The sequence below is a fragment of the Oryctolagus cuniculus genome, chromosome 6, assembly GCF_964237555.1.
Source record: "Oryctolagus cuniculus chromosome 6, mOryCun1.1, whole genome shotgun sequence".
Classification (NCBI taxonomy): domain Eukaryota; kingdom Metazoa; phylum Chordata; class Mammalia; order Lagomorpha; family Leporidae; genus Oryctolagus; species Oryctolagus cuniculus.
In genome coordinates this window covers 22,557,462-22,583,246 of record NC_091437.1, presented here as the reverse complement: position 1 = coordinate 22,583,246, position 25,785 = coordinate 22,557,462, and the positions used below count along the sequence as shown (strand labels likewise).

Sequence of the window (25,785 nt, the reverse complement as noted above, 5' to 3'; positions counted from 1 at the left end):
AGGTGGTACTGCACCCCGTCAGATGACACACACAGTACTTCTGCTGATCTTCGCCCTCTGCTCGTCCCAGCCCTGGGTGAGTCATCTCCTGGACTGCTCAGGCTATTCGTTATCATTACATGATGAAAAATATGTTCTATTGGTCAGAGTAAAAGAAATTATAAAATACCTAAAAATGATAGAATATCCCAGTGTTGAATTATTTTATCCTTTCAGTCACCAGCACTCTTCTAGAAGTTTCCTAGTTCTGTCTGACAGTGCCTTTTATGTGTGCAGACTTTGCATGTTTCATAAAATAAATTATGTCCAACCCAGAAGGGGTGTACTACCTGTGTTGCGATAGCTGAATACCACAGACGGTGGTCCACGCAGAACCGTTCTGGAGGCTGGGGGGTCCCGGAGCGTGGCCCAGCTTCTGCTCAGCATCTGGTGAGGGCCTTCCTGTCGGATCGCAGTGCCCTGGAGGGCATCACGTGAGAGACAGCCAACTCCCTGCTCAGCTTGCTTCTTGTCTTACAGGGGCCCCCACCCACAAGACTTGTCTTGTCTTACCTCCCAAAGGCCCCCTGCGAATAGCATTAACATATGGATTTGTGGTTTATGTTTCTAACACCAGAGATTTTGAGGGATACATTTAAACCATAGCATAACCAAAATTCTCGATTTTCCTCTTCTTCAAAAATTAATAAATTGTCTTACCTGTTATTTAATCAGGACTCTACCTAGTTTTGTTTTATACTAAATAAACATAAAAAAGAAATTTTAATCTCTTTATTATAATTTTGTGATATTAATCTTAGAAAGAATTTGCTTAGAATTAATAACTGAGCTTGTTATGTATAATACACTTATTTTTAACATAAGGATCTTTTTTTTAAATTAATTTATTTAAGAGGTAGAGTTACAGACAGAGAGAAATCTTCCACCCGCTGGTTCACTCCCCAGATGGCCACAATGGTGGAACTGTGCCGATCTGAAGCCAGGAGCCATTGCCTGTTTAGTTTATGTGTTTGTTGATCCTTACAGCAGTATAAATTATTGTCAGATTTTTTGTCAGTTTGTTTAAAAATGCCTGTTAGAATTTTGACTGGGATTGTGGGAAATCTATGTGTCTATTTGAAGAGAGTGAATTTCATAACAATAATGAGTCTTCCAGTCTGTGAACATGATATAAACTCTCCATTAATCTACATTTTCTTTAATTTCTCTCAGCAATATTTTTAATTTTCAATGTAGCATCTTACACATCATTTGTTAAATTTATTGCAGTGTGTTTTATTTTTGATTGTATTAGAAATAGTATTGCTTTTAAATTTCATTTTCCAATTACTTGTTGGTACTTTATAAAGATACAGTTTGTTTTCCTATGTTGATATTTTTCTCCTGAGACCTTGCTAAATTCACTTACTCTAGTAGATTCCTTCCCTCCTTCACTCCCACTTTTTTCTCTCCACTCCCTTTGTGTTTATTATATTTTTAAATCATCCTTGGGATTTTCTGTATAGTTTGAGTATCTCTAATCAAAAACCTGAAATCCGGAATTTGACTTATACCCGTCTGAACAGTAAAAAGTAATCCCAATGGATTTATTATATCTGCTTAGTTTCTCTCAATAACAGTTGAACGAACCCTTGTAAACAGTGGGAAAGCAGGGCCCAGGATGGTTTTGTAGTTCAAGAAATCAACAAGCAGTTGGACTGCTGCTTTGACTTCTGCCCTTTTCTGTGTACACTCCCTGATGAGCCCATCGAGGCACATGGCTGACATGGGAGGCCTAGAACCTCCAACCTGGACTTGACCACTAGGCCCCAGGCTCAGATTTCCATTTGTCCATTCAACAGCTCAATTAAAACATGTAAGAGGTAATTCCACCATAACTTGTCCAAAATTAAGATCCTGATCTCTTCCCTGTTCCTTCAGTGTTTTATACTTCTAAGGGTAAGTCCTTTCTTCCAGTTGCTTAGCATAAAAATCTTGGAATAATCAATAATCTGCTGCTTTCTTTCTCTCAGACCCTATGTCCTTTTTATTTATTTATTTATTTTTGACAGACAGAGTTAGACAGTGAGAGAGACAGAGAGAAAGGTCTTCCTTTTCCATTGGTTCACCCCTGAAGTAGCTGCTACGGCCGGCGCGCTGCACTGATCCAAAGCCAGGAACCAGGTGCTTCCTCCTGGTCTCCCACGTGGGTGCAGGGCCCAAGGACCTGGGCCATCCTCCACTGCACTCCCTGGCCACAGCAGAGAGCTGGACTGGAAGAGGGGCAACTGGGACAGAATCCAGTGCCCCAACTGGGACTAGAACCCGGTGTGCCAGCGCTGCAGGCGGAGGATTAGCCTAGTGAGCCGCAGCGCCAGCCAGACCCTATGTCCTTTTGATAATGTTGAAATTAAGCCAGGGCTGCTCCATGCTGGACAGGCAATTCAAGAGACAAGAGTTCATACAAGGGAACAGATGTATGTATTCAGGAGGCCAGATTCCCGGGTGGTTGGGGGATGGGGGAGCTGATATCTTCAGTCTCAAAAGTGCTTTTCCCAATTTACAAGTTAGTAGGAGGACTTAATGGAAAAGGAGGAATCGGTGGATTTTAGGGAATATTGTCAGATAGGTTTACAGGGTCTGTGCTCATAGTCAATGTGACACCCTTAGGTGAAGACTTCTTTGATAAGAAGCTTGACTGAAGGTAGTGGTTCTAAGTTCCTTCCTCCTGAAAAAATTTTTTTTATTTTTTAAAAAATTTATCTGAAAGGCAAAGTTACAGAGGAAGAGACAGAGATAGATTTTTTTTTTTTTTTTTTTTTTTTTTTTTGTGACAGAGATAGATCTTCCACCTGCTGGTTCACTCCCCAAATGGCTACAACTGCTGGGACTGGGCCAGGCCCAGAACTCTGTCCAAGATTCCCATGTGGCTGAGGGACCCAAGTAATTGGGTTGTCCTCCAGCGCCTCTCCAGGCACACCAGCAGGGAACTGGATCAGAAGCAGAACAGCAGGACTCTAGTCACTGCTCATATGCGATGCTGGCATTGCAGGTGGAGGCCCAACCCATTGCCACAACACTGGCCCCAGTCCCTGCAATTCTTTGGCCAGCATCTGTAGAACAAACGTTCTGATCAGTCACATGATTAGCATAAACTCTTGTGAACTGCTGTTCACAACATCTCCTTGCCTGACTGGTCTCCTGCCTTCCACATTTGTTCCACTTTATCGGCTCTTAATAAAATTTATATCAGGTAATGTCATGGTTCTGCTCAACCCCTCCCCTCAGAATAAATCCACAAGACCCTCTGCAGTTTGCCTCTGCCCCTTCTTGACCCCCTTTGCTGTTTCTTTCCCCACTGCTCATTCTTTTCAGCCCCTCTGCCTCTCTTGCAGTTTCTAGAGCACAACATCTGTGCTCCTACCTCAGAGCCTTTGCCCTTACTGTTTCCTCTGCCCAGAAATCTCTTTCCCTAGGTGTCCGCGTGATCCCTCCTTCACCTCTTTCCAGTTGCTCGACACAGCTTTACTCATCTTTACATATGTGGATACATAAAGGCTCCCGTCCACCTAACTGCAAATTGTAACTCTCCCCATTCCTACTACTTTCTTGTTTTATTTTTTTTTTGCATAGCATTTCCCCCCTTTTTTTTTACAAATATGTTGAAATTTTTTTTAAAAAAGTATGTATTTATTTGAAAGGCAGAGTTACAGAGAGGTAGAGAGAGAGACAGACAGACAGACAGACAGGTAGGTCTTCCATCTACTGGTTCACTCCCCAAATGGCCACAGTGGCTGGAGCTGGGCCAATCCAAAGCCACAAGCCTGAAGCTTCTTCTAGGCCTCCCATGTCAGTGCAGGGCCCTAGCACTTGGGCTATCTTCTGCTGCTTTCCCAGGCTGTAGAGAGAACTGGATCAGAAGTGGAGCAGCTGGAGCTCGAAACAGCGCCCATATGGATGCCAGTACCGCAGGCTGAGGGTTTACCCACTATGCCACAGTGCCGGCCCTAGCATTTCCCTTTCTGAAAAGCTGTATATGTTACTTATTTATCCTCTTTTTTTGTTTTTTCCCCTACTAAAATATGACCCTCTGAGGGTAGGGATGTAGTGTTCTGTTCACTGTTTTCTCCATGCTTGGAACAGTGCCTACATGTATTGACGTTGAAGTACAATTGCTTTGTGAATGAATGAACACAGAGATTGATTTATTAAACACTCAGTAAATCACTTGAGAAAGAAAACAGAATAATGAAATGTGGGATGATTTCATTGGTGAAGTGGAACATGTTCTCTGCAGCATGCTGGTATTAGTTTCACTTTCTGGAGAGCAGTATATAGACCGCAGGGATCCAGTGGCTTTTACCCTTACCCAGGAGAGTGAGGATTTGAATTTCAGCCCTCGTGTCCTCCAGAGGGAGCCCAAGGCCCGGTATTGTCAGGACCTGGAGCCAACTTCTGCCCTGGACTAGCAGAGGACCAGCCTTTTGGTGCCCTGTGGGACTGCAGTTTTGCATGAAGACTAGCACCAGTACTGACGCCCAGAGCTTGTTGCTCCAGTACAAATGCAAGTGAAGAATTCGGTTTCTTAGATGGATGACAATTCAGATCACACCACAGCATATCTGTACACCTTTCAGACAGCGTCCACCCTAGGAAGTCTCCTCTGAGCATTTTCCTGTGGCTGCTAATTGTGACCTGGAGCAGAATTATTATGATGTTAAAGGCATCAAGTACCCCATATAGAATAATACTGCCATTAAGAGTCTTCTGTGAATTGTTGTCCCATTTAGAAAACTATTCCTTTCTCTTTACCCTCTGAAGAGGACATTTTGTAGTTTCAAAGTATTTGTTAAAGCTTTACCTATAAAAAATTCCTGGGGTTTCTTTCTTTTAATAGTTGCTTATTGAATGAACATCCTATCTTTATTAAAAGCCATTTTGAGTGCTGAGTTAAAGGCAGAGGCTTGAGTGGTTAGTGCCCTTACCACTTCTTCACTGTAGAGAGTATGTATGGTGTTCTGTTACTAGTTTTTTGTTTGTTTGTTTGTTTGTTTGTTTTATTTGACAGGTAGAGTTGTAGACAGAGAGACAGAGAAAGGTCTTCCTTCCGTTGGTTCACTCCCCAAATGGCCGCTACGGCCAGCGCTGTGCCAAACTGAAGCCAGGAGCCAGGTGCTTCCTGCTGGTCTCCCATGTGGGTGCAGGGCCCAAGCACTTGGGCCATCCTCCACTGCCCTCCCGGGCCACAGCAGAGAGCTGGACTGGAAAAGGAGCAACCGGGACTAGAACCCGGCATCCATATGGGATGCCGGCACTGGAGGTGGAGAATTAACCAAGTGAGCCATGGTGCCAGCCCCTGTTACTGCAGTTTTCCCAGCTGGAAATGGGGACAAGAATAGCTTGTCTCATTGGTGACTATGAAGACTCGGAGAGGTCGTGGGAAGTTTGTCCTGATGAAATTTGTTGTTTGCAAGAACTCTGGTTTCCTTCAAGGTTACAGAGTTACACTGGTTTAGCTCTGTTGTCTAGGTTTGTTGTGATTTCATTCTTTTGGGAATAAATTAGGTCTAGAGCTACCCTCTACATTTGTTGCATACTGCTTGTGAAGTGCTGAGGGTGTTTCTGCACTGGTCTCCTTTTATTTATTTATTTATTTTTTAAATATGTTTGAGAAGAGTTACAGAGAGAGAGGGAGAGAGTAAGGGGAGGAGAAAGAGAATTTTCCTTCTGCTCATTTGCTCTTCAAATGGCCAGATTGGCTGGGGCTGAGCCAGACTGAAGCCAGGAGCCTGGACCTTCTTCTGGGTCTCCCATGTGGGTGTAGGGGCCCAACCACTTGGGCCACCCTATGCTGCTTTCCCAGGTGCATTAGCAGGGAGCTGGATCAGAAGTGGAGCAACCTGGACTCAAGCGCCCATATGGGATGCTGATGTCACAGGCGGAGGCTTAAACCACTGCATCACAGTGCCAGGACCGATACTAAGAATTCTTTTCCTTTTTAAAGCAACCTGGGGCCTGCGCTGTGGCACAGCTCTGGCCTGAAGCGCCGGCATCCCATATGGGCACCGGTTCTAGTGCCTGCTGCTCTTCTTCCGATCCAGCTCTCTGCTATGGCCTGGGAAAACAGTAGAGGATGGCCCAAGTCCTTGGGCCCCTGTACCCACATGGGAGACCTGGAAGAAGCTCCTGGCTTCGGATCGGTGCAGCTCTGGCCATTGTGGCCATCAGGGGAGTGAACCAGCGGATGGAAGACCTATCTCTCTGTCTCTACCTCTCTCTGTAAGTCTGTCTTTCACATAAATAAAATAAATCTTAAAAAAAATTCTTGTCATTCTTTTTTTGATCACATGTGTTCTTCCCATCTCAGAATACTTCTCTCCTCTACTGATGATTTATCTTGCCTTCTGTTTCCTTATTAGCATTCTCTGAAGCTTGGATTTTTTTAAGATTTTTTTTTTAATTTATTTGAAAAGCAAAGTGACAGAGAGAGACAGACAGACAGAGACAGAAAGATCTTCCATCTTCTGGTTCACTCCCCAAGTGCCTGCAACAGCCTGGACTGGGCCAGGCTGAAGCCAGAAGCCAGGAACTCCTTCCATGTCTTCAAGTGGGTAGTAGACACCCCAGCGTCACTGTCCTCTGTTAGGTCGGATCACAAGTGGAGCAGCAGGGATTCAAACTGCCACTCCAGTATGGGACGTCAGTGTCTCAAGCAGCGGTTTAACCTACTGCACCCCAGTGCTGCCCTCTAAAGTTCAGTTCAGGGGCCTTCCACTCTTCCTGATTTCTTTGAGAGAAGTGTGTTGCACATATAGCTTGACTACCACCTTTGAAGGGTTTCGAGGATATTACTCCAGATTTATAGACCTGACACTGGCATTTATCTGAGTCCTCAGCCTTCATGTTTGTTAAGCATTTCTGTTTTATCATTTTGTGCTTCTAGTTACTTGCAGTGTATAAAGTGGATTAATTTCTCCTTAAGCTGTCTTTCCCTCCTAGCTTTTGTTTTTATTTCATTTTAAAATAATGTGTACTGGGGCTGGTGCTATGGTGTAGTGGGTAAAGCTGCCGTCTGCAGTGCTGGCATCCCATATGGGTACCAGTTCGAGTCCCGGCCACTCCACTTTCGATCTAGCTCTCGGCTGTTGCCTGGGAAAGCAGTAGAAGATAGCCCAAGTCCTTGTGCCCCTGCAGCCACATGGGAGACCCAGAAGAAGCTCCTGGCTCCTGGCTTTGGATTGGCGCAGCTCTAGCCATTGCAGCCAATCGGGGAGTGAACCATCGGATGGAAGACCTCTCTCTCTCTCTCTCCTTCTCTCCCTCCCTCCCTCCCCCTCTTCTTCTCCCTCTCCGTCTCCACCTCTCCTCCTCTCTCTGTGTAACTCTGACTTTCAAATAAATAAATAAATCTTTAAAAAATAAAATAGTAAAATAATATGCACTTATTTTTATCTACTTGAGAAGCAAAATCACACACATACACACATACACAGGGTGGAGGACGTAGAGGGTGGATTTCCATCCACTGGTTTTCTGCTCAAATGCCTACAAGAGCTGGGGCTATGCCAATCTGAAGCCAGGAGCCTGGCACTCCATCCTGGGTCTCCCATGAGAGTATCAGGGCCCAGATACTTGAGCGATCATCTGCTGCCTCCAAGGATACATTAGCAGGAAGCTGGATCGGAAGTAAAGGTACCAGTATAACTGGTGCTCTGACATAGGATGCCTGAGTTGTAAGTTCTGACTTAACCCTCTGCACCACAATGTCCACCCCAACATTGGTTTTTATTTTTAAAGATTTTATTTGAGAGGCCGATGCTGTGGCATAGTGGGTTAAGCCGCCACCTGCAGTGCCGGCATCCCATATGGGTGCTGTTTCGAGTCCCAGCTGCTCCACTTCTGATCCAGCTCTCTGCTATGGCCTGGGAAAGTAATAGAAGATGGTCCAAGTCCTTGGGCCCCTGCACCTGTGTGGGAGACCCGGAAGAAGCTCCCGGCTTTGAATCAGCAGAGCCCCAGCCGTTGTGGCCAACTCAGGGGTGAACCAGCAGATGGAAGACCTCTCTGTTTTTCTCTGTCTCTCCTTCTCTCTCTATGTAACTCTGACTTTCAAACAAATAAATATTTTTAAAAGATTTATTTATTTGAAAGGTAGAGTTAGACAGAGAGTGGGAGGGACTTAGAGAGCAGGAAATCTCTCCACGGGTTTACTCTCCCAGGGCTGCAATGGCAGGAGACTAGAACCTTATCTGAGTCTCCCATGTGGGTAGTAGGGGTCCAAGTACCAAAGCCGTCTCTGCTTTTCCAGGCGCATTAGCAGGGAGCTGGATCGGAAGTGAAGCAGCTGGGAGTTGAACCGCCACCTGTAAAGGATGCTGGCATTGTGGCACAGGGGGTTAAGCTGTTGCATGCAACTCCGGTACCCTCCAGCTTCTGTTTTTAAAAATGGTACCATGGTTTTCTCAGGCTTGAAACTTGGCATGAACTTGATTTTTTTTTTTTTTTTAGCCTCTGTGCATCTGATAGGTATTTAGCTACCAGTCCTACTTGATTTATCCTTCCTAATATTTATTTTATAATTTGAGAAGCTAAAGAGACAGAGGACACACAAATAAAGAGACACAGAAAAGAGACAAAGAGAGCTCCCATCTGCTATTCCACTCCTCAGATACCTGCAATGGCTAGAACTAGGCCTGGCAGAAGCCAGGAATTTATAATTCAAACCAGTTCTGCCATGTGGTGACAGGAATCAAAACACGCCATCACCGCTGTCTCCTAGAATATACATTAGCAGGAAGCTGGAATCAGGAGCTGGAGTTGGGAGTTGAACCCAGTTACTCTGATGTGGATTGCAGACATCCTAACCAGTGTCATAACTGCTGGGCTACATGTTTCCCCCACTAACACATTTTGATCCTCCCAAGTTGTGTTAATTTTCATGTTTAAGTGATTTTTAAAAATATGTATTTATTTATTTATTTGAAAGAGTTAAAGAGAGGCAGAGGAGAGAGAGGTCTTCCATCTGCCAGTTCATTCCCCAAACGGCCACAAAGGCAGGATCTGTGACAATCCAAAGCCAGGAGCCTGGAGCTTCTTCCAGGTCTCCCATGTGGGTTCAGGGGCCCAAAGACTTGGGCCAACTTCCACTGCTTTCCCAGGCCATTATCGGGGAGCTGGATCAGAAGAGAAGGAGCTGGGACACAAATTGGTGCCCATATGGAATGCCGGCACTGCAAGCGGAGGCTTAGCCCACTATGCCACAGCACTGGCCCCTCATCTTTAAGTTTACCTAGGCTTCCTGGTGTGACCTGAACTCTTCTATGCAAGGTGATCTTTTTCCTCCAGAGTCCCATGGTTGTAACTGTTTATTCAGATGCTGCGTTCTGATCCTCTAGTTGATGTACATCCTCACTTGAACTGTTAGCTCTTAGAAGGTTTGAGTTGTCAGACATCTTTCATTGCTTTACCACCCATTCCCAGTGACTTTATATAATCATGTAACTGAATATGTGTGGAACAGGTAATTTAAGTTCAGAATGACCCTGGTAGTCTGGAGACTGACTGAAGAATCAGTGAGTGATGTTAAAAGAGATCAGTGAGACTGAGGCAGGAATGCCACTGAGCAGCTTTGCAGAGAAGTCATGGGTTGGGGATCCGTGGTGTCACGCTGCAGTTCCTCTTTTAAACTTCAGAGGACTCATAATGCTCTTTGCCTTTAGGGAAGTGTGCTTGAAGATTTTCAGGATTGTCAGCCTTAGATCAAAAGCAAATGTGCCTTTCCAGTACTGGCAGTGTACTAGGTATCTGACTAGATATGCTATATCAATATCCTAAAAAATTCCATCACAGGCCAGAAGTTACTGTGGTTTAGAGCATCTGCTTGAACAGATCACCCAGGTGGAAAGAGATAAGTCTAGAACCTAAGCAAAGTAGGAAGTAGCAGTTATGATATTTGTTTAGCAAAGAGGTAGAAAAAACTCTACTCCTCAAGAAGAGATTGTAGGGTTGTTTGCCTTTATTATCTTAGGCTCAGGATGGAAAGAAGAAAAATCCCAGCAGCCTTTCTCCCTGAAAATGCATAACCATCCTTCATGCAGGTTTGGTGTCAGAGTTCACATGTGTGATCTAAAATGTGCCTCAAGATTAAAATGCACTTTAAAGTGCTACTGTATGGGTAATGAAACCAGATGGCTGGCAGAAGCAAGCACAAACCTTAACTGGAAAAATGCACCTTGAACTAGAGTGAAAGAATTCCACAATTCAGAGCCAGTGAGGTGCCGTAGCAGGTTAGGCCGCTGCCCGCAACACCAGCATCCCATATGAGCGCTGGTTTGAGTACTGGCTGCTGCACTTTCAATTCAGCTGCCTGCTAATGTGCCCAAGAAAGCAGCAGAAGATGACCAAGTACTTGTGCCCCTGTCACCCATGTGGAAGATCCAGATGGAGTTCTAGGCTCTGGGCTTCAGCCTGGCCCAGCCCCAGCTGTCGTGACCATTTGGGGAGTGAACTACCAGGTGGCTGATCAATCTCTCTTTCTCCCTCTACTTCCTCTTCTCCCTCCTCCTCCTCCCCCCCCCCATCCTCCTCCTCCTCCTGTGTTAGAGTTCCTGTGAACATGAACTCATTACTAAAAATCAGTAAGATGTAAGAGGAAGTGTCATCTACATCATATGAAAAAGTAGCCTTCAGGAGGCCGTTCTTTTCATTTCTGTGTTCTGGCAGTTAGAGTATGCACATGAGGCTTGGAGCGCAAGTGGTTGTTTTAGGCTGTAAAGTACACTAAGCATAAAGGATCATCAAGGTAGAGACTGGGTTCTTTTTTTTTAAATGGTTTATTTATTTATTTTAAAGAATTACACAGAGAGGAGAGGCAGAGAGAGAGAGAGAGAGAGAGAGAGAGAGGTCTTCCATCCGATGGTTCACTCCCCAATTGGCCACAACGGCTGGAGTTGTGCCGATCCAAAGCCAGGAATTAGGAGCAGGGTCCCAAGGACTTGCGCCATCCTCTACTGCTTTCCCAGGCCATAGTAGAGAGCTGGATCGGAAGTGGAGCAGGCGAGTCTTGAACTGGTGCCCATATGGGATGCCGGCACTTCAAGCCAGGGAGTTAACCTGCTGCTCCACAGTGCCAGCCCGAGACTGCGTTCTTGATTATCACTGCTGCACCAATGCTGAACTAACCCACTTTTTACTTTGTTTATAGGAGATAAACATTCACATTATTTTATTAATTTTCATTATTTTCCAAAAGAAGGGAAGAAATTAGAAAGGAATATAAAAAGTGACATGTAATACAAATTAACATGGCAGATAATTGCTCTAGTTTAGAAGCGGTTTGTGCCCCACAGGTCTGTGTGTTGGGAGGATGATCCTCCATTTGACATACTGGGAGGTCCTTAGTTCAGTAAATGTGCACTCAAAGGGATTAAGGTGTTTCTCGTATGACCCTGGTTAGTTCTTTCATGACAGCAGAATCATAGAAGCTGGAGCCTGGCCCCACCCAGGCTCTGTCTTCCTGTTTGCGTTGTGATCCTGTGCCCCAACATGTGCTCCTGTTGTTGCTCTCTGCCCTTCTGTGTGTGCTCAAGAGGGCCCTTTCCGCAGCTGAGCCTGCCCTCAGAGTGGTGAGCTAAACAAACCCCTTTTCTTCTTAAGTTGCCTGCCTCAGGTATTTTGTTATGTTAATGAAAGCTGACTGATACAGTAACCTTAAAAGTAGAAATGACCTAAAGTCCAGTTAAAAATGTAAGTATTTTGGGGGCCGGCATGTGACACAGCAGGTTAAGCCATGTCAGAGTGCCACTTCCAGTCCTGGCTGTTCTGCTTCCTGTTCACCTCCCTGCCGATGTGCCTGGGAAGGCAGCAGAAGATGAGGATTCCTGCTAGCCCTGTGGGAGACCTGGATGGAATTCCAGGCTTCTGGCCTCTGACCGGTGCAGCCTGAGTCATTGCATTTATTTGGGAAGTGAACCTGAGGATAGAAGATTTCTTTCTGACTCTCCTCTCTAACTCTGCCTTTCAAATAAATAAATCTTAAATTTATATGTGTGTGTGTATTGTTGAAATCATAAAGACTGTAAATTCAGCTGCTCCTGTTATTCATAAAACATTAGGACACAGAAGTAGTGAAACTATGTTGGGAAAGATGTATTAAGTACATACTGAGGGGAAAAAAAAGTTGGTGTGGCTAAAATAATATGAGGACCAACAAACTATAAAGCAAAAAGCTTACTATACATGAGGTGGTATTGTGGCATGGCATACTAAGCCATGGCTTTGAATGCCTGCATCGCTTACGAAAATGCTGGTTCAAGTCCTGGCTCCTCTGCTTCCCATCCAGCTTTCTGCTAGTACAAGCTAAGATGTTTCTGCATCTAAAAACAGGCTTTCAAAATAACAAACCATGTAAATTTAGTGAACCCAAGGAGAACTCGAAGTCTATATCATAATGTGAGATTCCTTAACACCTCTTAGAATAACTGAGAAATCAAGCAGACAATGTGGATCTAGATTTTAATAACACAATGTTTAAGTAATTTAATAGATATGTTGTACCTAATGATGAAAAATAACTCATATATAAGACATTTTTCAGGGGCCGGCGCCTTGGCACAGTAGGTTAATCCTCCGCATCGGCGCCAGCATCCCATATGAGTGCTGGTTCTAGTCCCGGTTGCTCCTCTTCCAATCCAGCTCTCTGCTGTGGCCTGGGAAAGCAGTAGAAGATGGCCCAAGTCCTTGGGCCCCTGCACCCACATGGAAAACTGGGAAAAAGCATCTGGCTTTTGGCTTAGGATTGGCACAGCTCTGACTTTTGTGGGCATTTGGGGAGTGAACCAATGGACGGAAGACCTTTTTCTGTGTCTCTTCCTCTCAAATAAATAAATAAAATATTTTAAAAAAAGACATTTTTCAAATTTTTATTTTTCATTGAGAGGCTGAGAGAGAGCATGCCCGCTAGGTCTCATCTGCTGATCTATTTCCCAAATGCCTGTAATAGCTGAACCTGGATAAGGACAAAGCTTGAGACAAGGAACTCAATCTAGGTTCCCTTAGTGGGGCACGGGGGTCCAACCACGCACTGAGCTGCATCTGCTGTCTCCCAGGCGCTCATTATCAGGAAGCTGGAATTGGGAGCGGAATTGGGACTCAAACCCAGGTACTCCAGTATGGACTGTGGGCGTCCCAATCCATTGTCTGAACCAGTTGGCCAAATGCCTGCCCCTGAAATTTTAAAATATGTTTTCTGAATGTGTCAAAGAGAGAATAATAGAAAATACATAGAAAAGAACAGTAATAAAAATAGAATCTCAAAACTTACAAACTAGGAAGCATATACTCTGAATAGGTCCTATATACTGTGCATTAAAGTCAAATGTCCTCTCAGAACAGCTAAAGCTGTGTAGAGTACAAGAAGTTTATGCTGGCTGGCGCCGCGGCTCACTAGGCTAATCCTCCGCCTAGCGGCGCCGGCACACTGGGTTCTAGTCCCGGTCGGGGCGCCGGATTCTGTCCCGGTTGCCCCTCTTCCAGGCCAGCTCTCTGCTGTGGCCAGGGAGTGCAGTGGAGGATGGCCCAGGTGCTTGGGCCCTGCACCCCATGGGAGACCAGGAAAAGCACCTGGCTCCTGGCTCCTGCCATCGGATCAGCGCGGTGCGCCGGCCGCAGCGCGCCGGCCGCGGCGGCCATTGGAGGGTGAACCAATGGCAAAGGAAGACCTTTCTCTCTGTCTCTCTCTCTCACTGTCCACTCTGCCTGTCAAAAAAAAAAAAAAAAAAGTTTTATTTATTTGAAAGGCACAGTTACGGAGAGAAAGGTAGAGACAGAGATCGATTGGTCTTCCAGCTGCTGCCCCAAATGGCCACAATGCCCAGAGCTGGGCAGGCTAAAGCCAGGAGCAAGGAATTTCTTCCTGGTCTCCCATGTAGGTGGAAGGGCCCAGGCACTGGGCCATGTTTCACTGCTTTCCCCAGCACATTAGAAGTGGAGCAGCCGGCACTATACTGGTGCCCATTTGGGATGCTGGCACTACAGGTGGCAGCTTTACCCACTATCCCACAGCGCTGGCCCCTGTATGCTGTTTGTTGAAGCAAGGCAGAAACAGGATTCCAACTTGGGTCTGAAAGAGGGCTGTTGCCGGGGTTCAGAGAGACTAATAGAGCTTGTTAATAGTTCCCTGCAGGGGCGAGCGCCATGGCGCACTAGGTTGATCCTCCGCCTGCGGCACTGGCATGCCATGTGGGTGCCGGTCCTAGTCCTGGTTGCTGTCTACCGGTCCAGCTCTCTGCTGTGGCCCAGGAGGGCAGTGGAGGATGGCCCAAGTGCTTGGGTTCCTACAACTGCATGGGAGACCAGGGAGGAAGCTCCTGGCTCCTGGCTCCTGGCTCCTGGCTCCTGGCTCCTGGCTTCAGATCGGCGCAGCACCGGCCGTAGCAGCCGTTTGGGGAGTGAACCAACGGAGGGAAGACCTTTCTCTCTGTAACTCTGCCTGTCAAATAAATAAATAAAGTCTTTAAAAAAAAATAGTTCCCTGCAGCTGGAATTACAACATTGGAGACATCAAATCTCTCAACACACAGTCATTCTCCCTGTGAAGGTACAGTGGAGAGGCTGGCATTGTGGCACAGCGAGTTCAGCCACTGCTTGCCACTCTGGCATTGAGTGCTGATTCAAATCCCAGCTATTCTGCCTCTGATCCAGCTTCCTGCTCCTGAGGCTGGGAAGGCTGCCCATGATGTCCCTACTAACAGCATGAGACACCTGCATGGAGTTCCTGGCTCCTGGCTTTGGTGCAGCCCAGCCCAACAGTTAAGGGAATGAACCAGCAGATGGAAAATCTCTCTCTCTCTCTCTCTCTCTCTCTCTCTCTCTCTCGTGCTGCCTTTGAGAAAAAAAAAAAAAAAGAGTGAGTGGAGTGGATCTAAGTGTAATTGGATTCCGATAAGTAGAGAAGAGACAAAATAAGGAAGATGCAATATGTGAAGAGGTGATGTCCAACAGCATTCCCAAGTTGCTGAAATAGAAAAGCTCATATGTTAAAGAAGCTCTGTGAACCCCAAGCAAAAAAAACTGCAAAACAGACCCCACCTAAGCACATAGTAAAACTACTGAAAACATGTATCTCAAAAGCAAGAAGAAAAAAAGAAATGTTCGCTTCAATGGAGCTGATCTCAACAAAAATATGACAGACAGAAGGCACTGGAATATGGTCTTGGAAACACTAAGAAAATAGCTGCCTGCCCAGAGCTCTATCCAGTGAGAGGACACTGCCCAGCAAGGGTAAGACAAGGCTTCTTTCTGTGCAAGCAGTAACTGAGAGGACCTCCTGCGCGCAGACCTGCCCTAAGAAAAAAGAAGGGAGTGGTTTAGGCAGAAACAAAATAGTCCCAGATGAAAATGGAAAGTTTGGGAAGGAATGAAAACCAACAAAAGGGAGAAGTGTGTGGGCAAATATAAATGAATACTGACTGTAAAAACCAGTCATAGTGATATGGAGGTTTAAATATATGTAGAACTGAATTAATGCATGCCCATAACAATAAAACCAGAACCCGGAGGGGGCAAACAGAATTGAATTGTTCTCAGGTTTTAGTAGTAAGAGGAGAAATTTGTATTAAGCTTAAATAAATTCCAACTATATTAGTAATTACATTAAAACAAATAAATACTGCAACTAAAATACTGTTATCAGATTGATTTAGAGGTCATCATATAATGCATACCAAAAAAGTCTTCAGTGTAAGACCTTGAAATGTTGAAAATCAAAGATGGAAAAAATATTGTATGCCAACACTAACCAAGAGAAAGTGGGTTTAGCTACATTATTACAAGATAGTAGATCTTAAAGCAAGAAGCAGATACAGTGGGGTATTTTATAATTAAAAATAGAGGGACTGTCGCTGTAGTACAGTGGGTTAATGCCCTGGCCTGAAGCGCTGGCATCCCATATGGGCGCTGGTTCTAGTCCTGGCTGCTCCTCTTCCGATCCAGCTCTCTGCTATGGCCTGGGAAAGCAGTAGAAGATGGCCCAAGTCTTTGGGCCCCTGCACCCATGTGGGAAACCCTGAAGAAGCTCCTGGCTCCTGGCTTCGGATTGGTGCAGCTCCGGCCATTGCGGCCACCTAGGGAGTGAACTAGCGGTTGGAAGACCTCTCTCTCTGTCTCTACCTCTCTTTGTAACTCTGCCTGTCAAATAAATAAAATAAATCTTTAAAAAAAAAAGAAAATAGAGGTCAGTTCATAAGAAGATAGAACCATTCTAAATATGTATACATTGAATAATTTCAAAATATAGAGTGTAAAAATTGACCAGCTAAAAAGAGAATATAGACGGATGTACAGCAATAATATTGATTTAATACATTCCTTTCTTTCTTTTTAAATGTTTATTTTATTTATTTGAAAGAGTTACAGAGAGAGGTAGAATCAGGTAGAGAGAGGTCTTCCATCCATTGGTTCACTCCTGCAGTGGCCACAATGGTCGGAGCTGAGCTGATCTGGAGCCAGGAGCCAGGAGCTTCTTCCGAGTCACCCACATGAGTGCAGGAGCCCAAGGACTTGGGCCATCTTCTGCTGCTTTCCCAGGTACATTAGCAGAGAGCTGGATCAGAAGTGGAACAACCAGAACTTGAAGCAGTGCCCATATGGAATGTGGCGTTTCAGGCCAGGGCTTTAACCTGCTGTGCCACAGCGCCAGCCTCGACACAGGCATCTTGACCTATGTTAGTCACCAAGCCAAATGCCTACCTCTAACATCCCTTTTGATGAATTCACCATGTACACTTAAAAAATAAGGCTGGATTCAGATCGGCGTAGCTCCGGCCGTTGCGGCCATCTGGGGAGTGAACCAGTGGATGGAAGACCTTTCTCTCTGTCTCTCTGTGTAACTCTTTCAAATAAATAAATCTTAAAAAAAAAAAATGCCCGTGTCACACATCAGAGTGCTTGGCTTTAATGCCTGTTTCTACCTCTGACTCCAGCTTCCTGTTAATGCAGACTCTCAGTCTTGGTGGTATTTGCTCAAGTGATTCGGTGCCTGCACACCCCTGGGAAACCTTGGTTGTGCTCCTGCCTCTTGCTCTTGTGTTTGGCCTAGCCTGGTTCCGGTGTTGCTGCTGTCTGGAGAGGGAGCCAGAGGAGGAGGGCATGCTTTGTCTCTCTGTCCGCATCTCCCTCCCGCTCCCTCTCGCTCTCTCTCTGCCTTTCAAATAAATGAAATTTTTTTTCTTTAAATTGACTAAAGCAAGCTTTCAAAGAATTGGAAACATTCAAAATGTAGTAACTGACCAAGTTGGCATTCAGCCACAAATCAATAATTAAAAACTAACTAGGAAATGGAAGTTAAGCAGTACAATTTTTAGTGATCCACAGATCAAAGAAGAGATCACCATGCAAAATAGAGAATATTTAAACTGAATGATAATGAAAAAGTGGCATATCAAAATTTCTGGAGTTCAGCTAAAACAGTGCTTGGAGGGAAATATATAGCTTTATATATACTAGAGAAGAAGAAAGGTTGATACCGATGATTTAAGTTCTTATCTCAAGGTGCTAATAAAAGAACAGCCAGTTACACAGTCGGTTAAGCTGCCACTTGTAATGCCAGTATCACATCTGAGCACTGGTTTGAGTTCTGGCTGCTCCACTTGTAATCCAGCTCCCTGCTCATGAGCCTGGGAAAGCAGCAGAAGATGACCTGGGATACCTGGATGGAGTTCCGGGCTTCTGACTTAGGCCTGACCCAGCCTGGGGCCATCATGGCCATTTGAGGAGTGAACTAGCAGACGGAAGGTATCTCTCTCCCTGTCTCTTTGGAACTTTACCTTTCATACAAATAAGTGAATCTTAAAAAAATATATAGAACAGCCAGTTACATTCAGAGAAAATAGAATGAAGAATATAAGATAAAAGTAAACCTAGTGGCATTAAAAGCACGGTATGCCAGAGAAGTCCTGAGGACTCTGTGTTGCCGTTTCTAGCCACCTCAGCCTCCCGAGACTGCTGTTCCTGCTCTGTCAACTCAGCACACCTGACAGCTCCCCCAGGGTCGCTCCCTCCTTGTGCTGAGGTCCAGACACTGGATCCTGTGCTCACCTTGTTCACGTTCATTCGCAGGGATTATGGTCCTAGACTGGCTGTTGCCTGGTGTCTAAGCCAGCTGTTTCAGACGTTTTGTCTGATAGCCTAGTTTTTGTTTTTTTTTTTTTTCAAAGAAAGATTAGAGATTATGCCAGTTGATTGATCATGAACAAAAGGAAAGCTCCTGCCTCCCCTTCTTGCTTATGTGGATACTGGTCGGCAGCAGTAACAGCCCAAGTAATTGGGTTCCTGCGCCCAAGTGGGAGGCCTAGATTGAGTCTCTGCTCCCATCTTCTGCCCAAAGCCCAGCCCTGGCTGTTGCAGGCATTTAGGGAATGAACCACCAGATAACCACTAGCTCAGTTGCTCGCTCGCTCTCTCTCAAATAAATGAATAAAAAATTATGAAAGAAAAAATAAAGAATGCCTAGTGAAAGGAGGTGCAAGACTTCTAACTGAAAACTGTAGTGGCAGAAACTAATACTGAGCCCCGACATGTTCCCTGAGGAGACCAGCAAGCTCCTCAGTGGCCCGTCAGTCCTGGCAGGCTAGGGTTGCATCCTCACAGGGATAGGTGCTCTGCTGAGTGTGGCCTTAGCTTTGCTGCTAGCAGATTGCTACCTTGCCTGAGGCTTACAGAATAACTCAGCGATAGATGTGGACTCCCACATACATGGCATCCAACCACTGCCCATGGAGGGAGTGTGGAGTGACCTCTCGGCCAGCCAGACTCACTGGTGGAGCGTCCTAGCTCTGCCAGCCTCACTGAACACTGGGGCAGCCTTGCACTTGGAGGAAATACTCTGCACGCATGATGCGCCACTCCTCAGGAATGCAGGATGTGCAGCAAACCAGAGACTCACCAAGGGCTGTGACCCCAGCAGGAAAAGTTTATAAGCCTGGGAGTCAGGCATAGAAGCAGGAGTGGCTCTGCCTGTCATCACTCCCAATGTGGGCATTTGTATCCTCGCTAGGAATTTTCTGCCTCCCATGTCTGTTGTCCTGGGCTTTGGAGGTCCTGCTCTCCAAAAAGAGGCACACTCTGGCAGGAGGCCCATGAAGTACAAGATAGAGTTGCTACAGCGTACTTTGAATTCCTTATGCCCAAAGGTTTGCAGGTGAAACAGGAAGTCACCATACTGGTGGTGGTAATTGGCCCTAGTCAGCAGGAGGATGGACGTAGGCTGGCTGTTCCATGCAGGGGACATGGTGGCATATGTGTTGAACTCAGATTATCCATTTGGGTGCCTCCTGGTATCCCCTTGCACATCTGTGACTGTGAGTGGACGTATGAAGCGCCCTCAGACTAAGAAGTGTGTCATTACCAAGAGTTCAGTCTGCTCAGGAATGCAGGTGAGGGAGTCTGCCGAGGTCTGGAGAAATGACAGCCCCGAGTGAGGGAACTAAGGAACCACAGCAGGAGAGGCTGAGGCCCCACTGCAGCCAGGAGATCAGCTAGCGTGAGGACGACTGTCATTGTCCCATTATTCTCTCTTCCCTGAGTTCTCAGAAGAAAGAACAACAGGAATCATGGAGGAGCTGCTCTCCAAATTTCGAGTAGCAGGTCTGTTATATAGTGCCATGGAGTGAATATTTGGGGGCCTTAAAAATGTACCTACCTGCCTCTGTGGAGAGTGTAATTGACTAATGGCCTCAGTTCCTGTGCTCTGAAATCCTTTACCACATTGACACCAGGCCAGCCTTCCTGTGTGTTAATCCCAGTCAATGACTGAGTTTCTCAGGGACGTAAAAGCAGGCCTCTTCTTTTTTTTTTTTTTTTTTTTTTTTCAAGATTTACTTCTTTATTTGAAAGAATTACTGAGAGAGAGGGAGAGACAATCTTCTGTCTGCTGATTCACTCCCCAAATAGCTACAGTGGCCAGGGCTGGGCCAGACCAAAGCCAGGAGCCAGGAGCTTCATCCAGGTCTCCCACATGGGTACAGGGGCCCAACCACTTGGGCCGTCTGCTGCTGCTTTTCCTGGTGTATTAGCAGGGAGCTGGATCAGAAGTAGAGCAGCCGGGACTCCAGCCAGCACCCATGTGGGATGATGGTACTACATGCTGCAGCTTTACCCACTGTGCCACAGCGCCGAGCCCATGCCTGTTCCTGAGAAATGCAGAATTCCTGTCATGGGAGATGTGGAATTCAGGCTGTTCCACCTGCTTCCGCAAATCACCAACAAAGGCAGTGTAGTCAAATGTCTTCTCAGCCTCGCTGCTGCCTCCCTCCTGCAGAAGGGTCAGACTTGCGTTGTAGTCATTTGACTCTCCTAGCCTCTGCTGGCTCCCTTCTCAGTTTTTCTTAGAGCTTTTACTTTAATGAACCTCTTACGTGTCAAATCCCCTCAACATCTGCTTTTGACAAGACATGCACAGGGTGAAATTTACAAGGTCAAAGAATATCTCCAGGGAACCAGAAGCCAGATCATTCTCAGAGGTCCTGCTGGGCTAACACAAACTCAGATTTTGCCAGTGGAGGAGCACTATTGGACAGCAGAGCCATTGTTACAGGGCTTAGCAGAATCTTACCCCGCACTGGGGCTACCTCTCCTTAGAGGAAGGGCCATTTTAGATCTGCTCTTAAAAAGCTTAGACACAGCCCTCTAATGGACCAGGCTGATCTGCAAATCACTCAGTTGCCTGTCAGAACAAGCTTTAACTTGTTCAGAGGAAATCTAAAAATATAAATCCTCAACAGTCTTGTAACAGACATAACGCCTGCCATCCAATAAAAATGACTAGATGTTTAAAACAGCCCAGAAAAAAAATTAAACTCAGTAGAAAGACACAAAGAAATTATTAAACTAAAAAGCAAGGACTTTAAAACAGCCTTAGAACAAGATTTTAAAGGACAATGTGAACTTAATTAGGAAAGAAATATAATAGTTTAAAATATTGTAATGGAACTTCTAGAACTAGAAGATACAATATATGAAATAAAGTGAAAATTAGATTGAGTTCATGGATTCAATACTGTGGAAGAAAAGATCAGTGTCTCTAAGACAGCCACAGAAGCTATCCAAACTGAATTCTAGACACAGACTGAAATAAAATGAAGTAGGGGGCCGGCACCTTGGCTCACTTGGTTAATCCTCCGTCTGCGGCGCCGGCATCCCATATAGGCTCTGGGTTCTAGTCCTGGTTGGTCCTCGTCCAGTCCAGCTCTCTTCTGTGGCCCAGGAAAGCAGTGGAGGATGGCCCAAGTGCTTGGGCCCCTGCACCTGTGTGGGAGACCAGGAGGAGGCACCTGGCTCCTGGCTTCGGATTGGCACAGCACCAGCTGTGGCGGCCATTTGGGGAGTGAACCAACGGAAGGAAGACCTTTCTCTCTGTCTCTCCCTCTCACTGTCTGTAACTCTACCTGTCAAATAAGTTAAAAATAATAATAATAATAAAAAGAAAAAAAACCAAAGCAAAACAGCTAATGTGGGACTACATTTATTAGTCTAACATACACATATTCCTAGAAATAGAGGACAGACAAGTAGGGGCAGAAAAAATATTTGAAAAATAATTGCTATTATATTTTAAATGTGATGAAAACTCTCAGATCTAGGAATATCAATGAGTCCCAAGCAGGAAAAAAAAAAAAATAATAAGGGCCAGCGCTATGGCACAGCAGGTAAAAGCCTCCACCTGCAGTGTTGGCATCCCATATGGGTGCTGGTTCGAGTCCTGGCTGCTCCGCTTCCAATCCAGCTCTCTTCTATGGCCTGGGAAAGCAGTAGAAGATGGCCCAAGTCCTTGGGCCCCTGCACCCACGTGGCAGACCGGGAGGATGCTCCTAGCTCCTGGCTCCTGGCTTCAGATCAGCACAGCCCCGGCCGTTGTGGCCAACTGGGGAGTGAACTGGCTGATGAAAGACCTCTCTTTCTCTCTCTCTGTCTCTCCTTCTCTCTCTGTGTAACTCTGATTTCCAAATAAATAAATAAATATTTAAATAAATAAAAATAACTACATTAAAAAAAGAAAATTACATAACAGTCAAATTGCAAAAAACCAGCATATATTAAAACGTACATTTTATTATTATTTAGGTGAAAGGAGGCCAAAGTTGACTGCCATTGAAACGACAGTTTGACACTCACAGATCGCAAGGCCGCAGGGGCCATGCAGGAAGCACCAGGGTTGGTAAAGAACCAGGGGCACCCAGGGGAAAACAAAGGCAGGAGCTTCCTCCCTACGCTGTGCCAGGGCCTCTGTGAGGGGAAGCGCAGAGGGGCTGGAATTCTGTTTAATGGTCTACAGCCGGAACCTGTACTTAGCGTTTTAGGAACTCCCCCTCTGTATTTCCCTCCAAGCCCTTTGTTGAAATCTGGGGCTTCCCATTTCTTGTGAGGGTGGTTCTGATCCAGTCTCTCTGTAACAGCATCTTCTACAGTCATGACTTTTGCTTCTTGTTTTTGTTTTTCTTCTCTTGGAAACTTTCTGTGCTTCCCTTAATAGTTCCTCAGCTGATGTCTCCTTCTACCCATCAATCTTTCGTGATATCAGGCCAGTTCTTAGTTACAAAATTAGCTTTTCAAAGTCCTTGTCCCATTGGGTCCTCTGGATCCAGTCCAGAATATTTTCTCATTTGATCTCTAAGTCTCCTAGAAAAGCAGAGGAGGTTTCCTCTTTTTCCTGCTGACCTGGGAGCAGACTCCTTGATTCCTTTAATTATTAACTCTCTGAGAGCCTGCGTTTGTGCTCAGTCCCTGGGATCCTTGTTATTCCGCTCAACGTTTGAAGGGTTTTGTTCAGCATAGACCCCACCCAGGAGGATGCTCTTTTTCCCAGTGGTCACAGCTGCCCTCCTAATCATCCCCCTCCCTTACCCTGTGACCAAGGAGCTTCATTATAGACACCGTTTCAGTCCAAGTATAGAAACTGGGTCCTGGGAACTGGTCCAGTTGATTGCTAGTCCCACAGGATCCTCCGGAGCAGTTTTATTTCTCTTTTGAAATTTCTGACCTCAGTACTGGTAAGGGAAGCATTGACAACCCCAGTGTCCCCTTGTCCTACAGGAACTTGATGCTGTTGTTTGTGGGGGTAGGATCGGAAAGCTTTCTAGGTCCTTTTTACTTTGTTCCAGTTCCTTTCATAAATTAGGATGAGGATTTAAGGGGGCTGTTGACCTGGGTTTCTTGTGCTCCCTGGATCCTACTTCTCCTGCGTCTCCTACTGCTGCCCCTTGATTTTCTTGTCCTCCACGCTGAGGGACTTAGGGAGGGGACAGACATAATAAGGGGTCCTAAGTCTTGACATTCTCTTTTTGCGGGGCATGGAGGGGTCGACTCCTTCATCCAGCAGACAGTATGACCTGCTTCTTGTGAGGATGAGGTTTTGTCGTTCACATAGAAAATTGGAATCCGGTACATTCAGTCTTCATCTGGGCCAGATGGGCCGACAGACCAAGGGTTCACAGATTGGGGCTTTAGGCCAAATAAAACACAATCCTTAATATTTTTTTTTTTTTTTTTTTTTGCTTTTCTTTGTTCCTGTTCTGAGAGGCATCCCCCTGGGACGCCGGGATTCTCCCCAGCGGGCTGTCTGGGGACTTGTCAGAGGGAGCCTCTTCAGCCCCCCTTCCCTAGATGGGCCTAGAATTCTGATTTCCTGTTTTGAGCTGTCTGTCTGTCTGAGTTTCCTCTTGTGCTCAGTCTCCTGTAACGGAGCTGTCTTGTACACCACCCTGAGTTTTCCTGTGTGCTCAACTCCCCCAGTAGTGGAGGTTTCTTACACACCTGGTACTTGGGCCCCTGCCACCCACGTGGGGAAATCCAGATGGAGTTTCTGGCTCTTGGCCTCAGCCTGGCCTAACCCCAGCTATTGTGGCCATTTGGGCAAGTAAATCAAAGTGAATCAAATATCTCTTCTCTGTCACTCTGCTTTCGAATAAAATAAATCTTTTTTTTAAAAAAAAAACCTACACAAAGAGATGAAGAGCATCAGACCTTATAAACAGGTGCATTATTATACAAGAAATTTATGTCATTTTTAATGTTTTAAAAAGTAAAAACTAACAATGTATTGTGGCTTATGTAATGTACTAAGAGGTAAAAGATACAGCAACGATGGCACAGACAAAGAGAGGGAAGATGGCAGTGTCGCATTATCATGTCTTTAGGTGAGCACATGGAGTGCTTAGTACTATCTGAAGATAGGCTGTGATAAATTTAAAGATGCATACTAGAAAACCTAGAACTTAAAATATAAATAAAGCAAAGCAGTATAACTAATACACCAACAGTAGAGATAAAATAATAAATACTCTGTCCATAATAGGGAGTCTGCTCATGGAGAAAAAGGAAGTCCTGATGTCCCAAGCACATATGTCCGCCTGGAAAAAACAGCCGCATCCAACTGTGCACTGCAGGAAACACACTTTAAATATAAAGTTGCAACTTAAAGTAAAAGGATGGGAAAAGGACGGTGTCCGTGATGGTGAGAGGACTAGAATGACTTAGATGCCGTCCATTGTGCAAGGAATACCTAGAATAAAGAAGGATGTCATAATGATAAGAAAGTTAACTCATCAGAAAATGTAAAATTTTAAATACATGTGATAATAGAGCTTTAAATAAATAAAGCAGCTACTTAAAGACAAATTAACAAATATAGTTGGAGAGCACAGCACACTTTCCTAAATAAGTGATTGAACAAGCAAATAGAAAGTTGGTGAAGACATGATCTGAATAACAGTACCAACCAACGTGAATTAACTGAAATTTGTGGGACATTATACCAAAAAAGAGGATATACTTTTATTTTTCAAGTGCAAATTTTTTTTGACAGGCAGAGTTAGACAGTGAGAGAGAGAGAGACAGAGACAGAAAGGTCTTCCTTCCGTTGGTTCACCCCCCAAATGGCCGCTACAGCTGGCACTGCACCGATCTGAAGCCAGGAGCCAGGTGCTTCCTCCCTGTCTCCCATGCGGGTGCAGGGACCCAAGCACCTGGGCCATCCTCCACTGCCCTCTTGGACCACAGCAGAGAGCTGGACTGGAAGAGGAGCGACCAGGACAGAATCCGTCTCCCCAAACAGGACTGGAACCCAGTGTGCCGGCACCGCAGGCAGAAGATTAGACTAGTGAGCCGTGGTGCTGGCCTTCAAGTGCAAATACAACACTAAGCTATAAAAGAACTGTCAGTGAATTTAAAAGGATTGAAATCTCTGTCTAAAATGGAATCAAATTAGAATCTATAACAATAAAATATTTAGGAAATTTAAGTATCTGGAAAACAAGCAGCCAGTTCTAAATTATCTATACAATAGAGAAAAAAAATCAAAGAGGAAATTAGAAAATCTTTTGGACTTAATTATATGAAGTTCAATGATGACTGTAAAAAAAAACATTATATCTTCCCTCACTGCATATCAAAATTTGAAGAATGCAGCCAAAGCAGTGGTTAGAGGGAAGCTTATAGCTTTGAATCCTTGTAGGAAGTAGAAGAAAGGCAGGTGTTGTGGTGCAGCAGGTTAAGCCACTGTTTGAGACGACTGCATCTCATATTGTAGTGGCTGGTTCAAATCCCAGCTACTCTGCTTCTTTTTTTTTTTTTTTTTTTTTTTTGACAGGCAGAGTGGACAGTGAGAGAGAGAGACAGAGAGAAAGGTCTTCCTTTGCCGTTGGTTCACCCTCCAATGGCCACCGCGGCCGGCGCGCTGCGGCCGGCACACCGCGCTGATCCGATGGCAGGAGCCAGGAGCCAGGTGCTTTTCCTGGTCTCCCATGGGGTGCAGGG

At 45.3% G+C, this 25,785-nt stretch overlaps 1 protein-coding gene across 9 annotated transcripts in view; it reads left to right on the top strand.

The window, feature by feature from the left end:
• Positions 1-25,584, top strand: part of CDKL3 (cyclin dependent kinase like 3) — a 73,046-nt gene extending 47,462 nt beyond the window's left edge. For 3 of the 9 annotated variants that reach the window (XM_051844230.2, XM_051844231.2, XM_051844232.2), the window contains exons 14-15: positions 3-76; positions 24,326-25,583. In XM_051844230.2, coding sequence (XP_051700190.2) covers positions 3-76; positions 24,326-24,507 — 256 coding nt within the window. In that variant the 3' untranslated portion in view covers positions 24,508-25,583. Of the gene's footprint in view, positions 1-2; positions 21,416-24,325 lie in introns of those variants that run through there. The other 6 variants (XR_007918960.2, XM_070076105.1, XM_070076107.1 and 3 more) reach the window with 5 other exon arrangements.
• Positions 25,585-25,785: the final 201 nt, after the last annotated feature.